The following is a 4,653-nucleotide window of genomic DNA, read 5'->3' as shown; positions in this document are numbered from 1 at the left end:
TACATGTTATCTTAAGGGTTTTTCCATTGTTTTAATTTTAGTTTTAGTATAACACTATAATACCATTCATATTTTACTTTTTTTTTTATAATTTAAAGAAGAAACCAATCCGATGTATAGTTGGCATTTGAGGCTTAATACTATAGAAAAGCACTAACGTTTTTTCAGTTAAAGTGTTTTCAGCTTGTTTATTTTCATATAAAAATACGGCATGCAGTTGCATCAAACAATGGTATAAACATCATTCAATGTAAATTGTGATAATCGTAATTAATAATCGCAATTTCAATTTCAAGGGAATAATCGACAATTATGATTTTTGTCATAATCGTGCAGCCCTAGTACTTACTATATGGTTAGGGTTACTTGCATGTAATTATGCATAATTTATTGTTATTACAATAGCAAGTACATGTAACGTGTAACAAGAACACCTTAAAGTGTTACCCAATATTGCAATGCAAACTGCTCTCAGAAATTCCAGTCATTTCAATAGAAATATCAAATAGCAGTTAACATACATGCTTCTGGCTCATTGAGATGTGGCGCTCAGTTGGGTGATGCAGGTTTGAGTCTGGCCTGTAGCACATTCCAATGCATTTCTTCTGTCCCCATTATATCTCCATTATATCAGTTTAGTAAAGCAAAAGAAGCCCCTCAAATCTGTGTCGCTTAATGGGAGCATTGGTTAGTTCCATAGTTCTGCTCAGTGAAGAGCAGATTTTCAGTAGAAAGTTCCTTGTTTCAGAGCTCTTGCTCTCATTCTGCATTAAACCTCAGAAGGGAGGAACATGCCAGAGAAATTGCTTTGTATAAATATTTTGGTTTTGTTTAACTTTTAGTTTTACGTTTGTGCTTTCTGTTTATAACATTTTGTATATATTAATTCAAAATCATTCTTCTGTTTGCAAAAAAACAAAAAACAAAAAAAAAAAACAGTATTTTTGTCCATCATGCCTAGTTATTACATTTCTTAAAAAGGGATAGTTTACCAAAAATTAAAATTAATTTACTCATTCTCATTGAAAAACTTGTAATTTTTCTAATGCACAAAACAAATAAAGATTTTGATGCTCTGTTTATGGCCATATAATGAAAGCCAGTGGGGTCCAATGTTGCTTTAGACAACATTGACCAAAAAAAAAAAATGTTATGTATATATTTTTTCTCACTCAGACAAATAAAACCTTCTTTTTTATATCACAGTTACATCTACACTACCACCTAAAAGTTTGGAATAATCACAATTTTCTGAGTATTTTTGAAAGACATCTCTTATGCTCACGAAGGCTGCGTTTATTTAATCAAAATACAGTAAAACAGTAATATTGTGAAATATTATTACAATTTAAAATAACTTTTTTTCGAATAGAATATATTTTAAAATGTAATTTATTCCTGTGATTGCAAAGCTGAATTTTCAGCAGTCATTACTCTAGAGACAGTGTCACATGATCACTCAGAAATCATACTAAACATTAGATTTCCATTAGAGTTCTTTCTGTTCATCAGAATTCCGATTACAAAGGTATCATCGTTTCCACAAAAATATTAAGCAGAAAAATTAGTTTTCAACATAGATAATAATTAGATAATAATTGAGCTCCAAATCAGCAAATCAGTATGATTTCTGCAAGGATCATGTGACACTGAAGATTGGTGGAATGGCTGGTGGAAATTCAACTTTGCCATTGCAGGAATAAATTAGATTTTAAAATATATAAAAGAGTTATTTTAAATTAGAATAATATTTCAGAAGATTACGGGTTTGTGATCAAATAAATGCAGGCTTGATCAGCATAAGAGACTTCTTTTCAAAGTATATATAACAAATAGAAAGAAATCATTATACTAGGGATCACTGTCAAATAGAAAACAAATGATGTGTAGTTAACACTAAAAACCATTTTAGACAATATACACATCCCCTCAACCAATAAATTGTGCAGGATAGTCATAGACAGGTTTTGTTGGGAATGAACCAATCCTCATGAAAAATTTAATGTTCTCAAAGTATAGAAAGACTTCACTGGTACTTCAATTATTCATGTGTTGTACAGAGACATTGATCAGAGGCCAGTGTTTGCCCTCGTTTTGCGCCTCAAAATGTCACACTGAAGTCTCCCATGTGTGCTTTTTGACATGCTGTCTACACACAGATGTCTAGACGAGAGCAGAGAGATGAGACTGATTCGTTATGGGAGAGAGGAAGCTGTAGGGAGGGGAGTGAGGCTGGCGTACAGTGATTCCTGAACTAACTCTGGGGTGGTTCAATCCAGATGTCTAGCTTTAGTTTAGAGAATGGAAGGAGCGGTGTGACTCACACAGACTCTCTCCTTCTCATTGTCATGACACTCTTGTAATATTGCAGGCCCATATTATGGTCTTGAGATAACTGAATAATCAATTTTGCTGACATTTTTTTTTTTTAATTCTGAGACACATCTTCAGTCATTTAGAGATCATGTATGAAGGGAAGAAATCTCATTCTCTGTATAAAACAGACAGAAATTAGTGCTGATCTCTCTCTCTCTCTCTCTCTCTCTCTCTCTTTCTCAAAGGATGCATGGCATTGATTAAATATGACAAGTACATTATATTTTAAACATGCTATTATTTTGAACTGTCTTTACATCAAAGAATAAAAAGAAAATATTTGGTTTCTACAAAAAAAAAAAAAAAAGCTCAACTGTTTTCAGCATTGATAAGAAATGTTGCACCAAGTCAGCATATTAAAATGATTTCAGAAGGATCATGTGACACTGAAGACTGGAGTGATGATGCTGAAAATTCAGCTTTGCCATCACAGGAATGAATTACATTTAAAATAGAAAACCTTTATTTTTGAATAATTATTGCAATAATATTAGTGTTTTTACCATATTTTTGATAAAAAAAATGCAGACTTGGTAAGCACAAGAAATTTCTTTCAAAACATTCTTACTGACCCCAAACTTTTGAACGGTAGCATAAATTGTGTCATTTAATTGGTATAATATGAATTATTTTTCTTAATATAACAGAAAAATAATTGCATATTTTAATTTTTTTATGTGCAAAACTGAAATAAGGCATTCAAATCTATATGAAGAAGCAACACGACTAAAAAAAGGCAACATTTTAGAAAAACCTGTTTTATACTCCGTAAATTTACATTTTGTTTATCCACTGCGCATTGGGCATCAACAGCAAGTTTTCATATTAATTATGTTCTCCCATAAAACCATTGTGCCTTTAAATTTTTAGATTTGCATTCCATATATCTACTATTTATAAAGGCTTTTTTGTTGCTCACAATGTGCTGGAAGCTTTAAAGACCACTCAGACCACTCCACATATTTGCATGGACTCCAAGAAATTCATAAAAAAAAAAAAAATCAATATTTGAAATCACCTTGATCATATGAAGCAAAAATTCAAAATGCAAAGCAGTCGGCACACACCTGAGAGGTAAGGCCATCAATACGTAACACTCAAAACTCTACGTTAAAAAAAGAAAGAGGAATAAAGCAGTCTCAAATAGAAAATTTGGTTGGTAAAACACCACAGTGATTCTGTAGAATTTGCAGTCAAGTCACCTGTGCTCCTGCAAAATGACAGTTTTCTGGCTCTTATATCCAGGTTTGGCCCATCTCCTGTACCCTTGGGGCAACTACTGGATTTCTGACTGGTCTCCTTGCTGCTCCTGTCTGGATCCACTGGCATCGCAAACAACTCACCTACAAGCTCAAGTGAGGAAAAGGAGGACACAATCACAGGCCACCAGGAACTGAGAGAGAAAGAGATCCAGGCTGGAGTCAAAAAACGACTGTCCGTCCCAGTACATGCTCTAAGAAATGCTGCCCGACTCTGAGGTCCCATTTACAACAATAAAAAAATCTGTTGTTTCTGTGTTTGTTTTTTGTAGAATAGATATTGAATTTGTTGTATGCTCCTAATGGCAGTATATTTATTCAATTATTCCTCTCGTTCTTCCTGTAAATAAAGCCAGTAATGACTTGAGACATTTTGTAAAAAGCAAGTATTTCGCAACCCAAATTGAGATGCTGAGTTTCCCTTTTTGAAGAAAGTCTTGCTTCTGTAAATGACCGATGGGTTTGGTTGTGCTGTTTAGGCTTGTCAGGGTTTCATCTCGCAAATGAACTCATGCTTGCTGAGCCCGACACGGAACTACAGTTCGATTGTTTTGGGTGTCTGTTCTCTGTGCTTGTATGTTCAATAAATCATTTTGTCCATTTTCTTTGTATTCCATTCTCAATGTTTAGTGTTCTTGTGTCATTTCTCCTTGAACAATGTGTCTTTTTGTCAGTTCCTCTTGTCATTCGCCCATAACTTGGACTTGTAGGTGCCTGGGCCCATTGGTTCGCCTTGCTTTAGTTCAGAAGTCAGATTAAAATCTGGTTGGTTGTAAGCTGGTAACTGTCAGTTTGTAAGCTGGTAACTGTCAGCACTGGATGCCCTTGAGCTGGTGTATCATGTGATGAGGCAGCAGTTGATGCAGCGTGGGCCCAGTCTTCGCTTGAGCGCACCTTTCTTAGGAGCCAGAATGGCTATAATGGCCTCATCGAACACAGTCTTCAGGCCTTTCTGTGTCAGTGCTGAGCATTCAACATAACAGCAGGCACCAATCTGGAAAGGCATAGAAAATGAGAC

General features: G+C 34.6%; 2 protein-coding genes across 4 annotated transcripts in view; one reads left to right on the top strand and one right to left on the bottom strand.

Annotated features, from left to right (window-relative positions):
- LOC107749355 (phosphatidylinositol-glycan biosynthesis class F protein-like) overlaps nt 1–4,092 on the top strand; it is an 8,199-nt gene extending 4,107 nt beyond the window's left edge. For all 3 annotated transcript variants that reach the window (XM_016564476.1, XM_016564475.1, XM_016564474.1), the window contains exon 6: nt 3,622–4,092. In XM_016564476.1, coding sequence (XP_016419962.1) covers nt 3,622–3,735 — 114 coding nt within the window. In that variant the 3' untranslated portion in view covers nt 3,736–4,092. The remainder of the gene's footprint in view (nt 1–3,621) is intronic.
- An 88-nt stretch (nt 4,093–4,180) lies between these two features.
- The window catches only part of LOC107749356 (rho-related GTP-binding protein RhoQ), a 26,562-nt gene continuing 26,089 nt past the window's right edge, over nt 4,181–4,653 (bottom strand). Inside the window, exon 5 of the mRNA XM_016564477.1 lies at nt 4,181–4,629. Coding sequence (XP_016419963.1) covers nt 4,474–4,629 — 156 coding nt within the window. The 3' untranslated portion in view covers nt 4,181–4,473. The remainder of the gene's footprint in view (nt 4,630–4,653) is intronic.

Source organism: Sinocyclocheilus rhinocerous, unplaced genomic scaffold (genome assembly GCF_001515625.1).
Source record: "Sinocyclocheilus rhinocerous isolate Xijiao unplaced genomic scaffold, SAMN03320098_v1.1 scaffold650, whole genome shotgun sequence".
In the NCBI taxonomy this organism is placed as follows: Eukaryota; Metazoa; Chordata; class Actinopteri; order Cypriniformes; family Cyprinidae; genus Sinocyclocheilus; species Sinocyclocheilus rhinocerous.
Note: the sequence above shows the minus strand (reverse complement) of the source record. Positions and strands in the feature narration are given on the sequence as shown.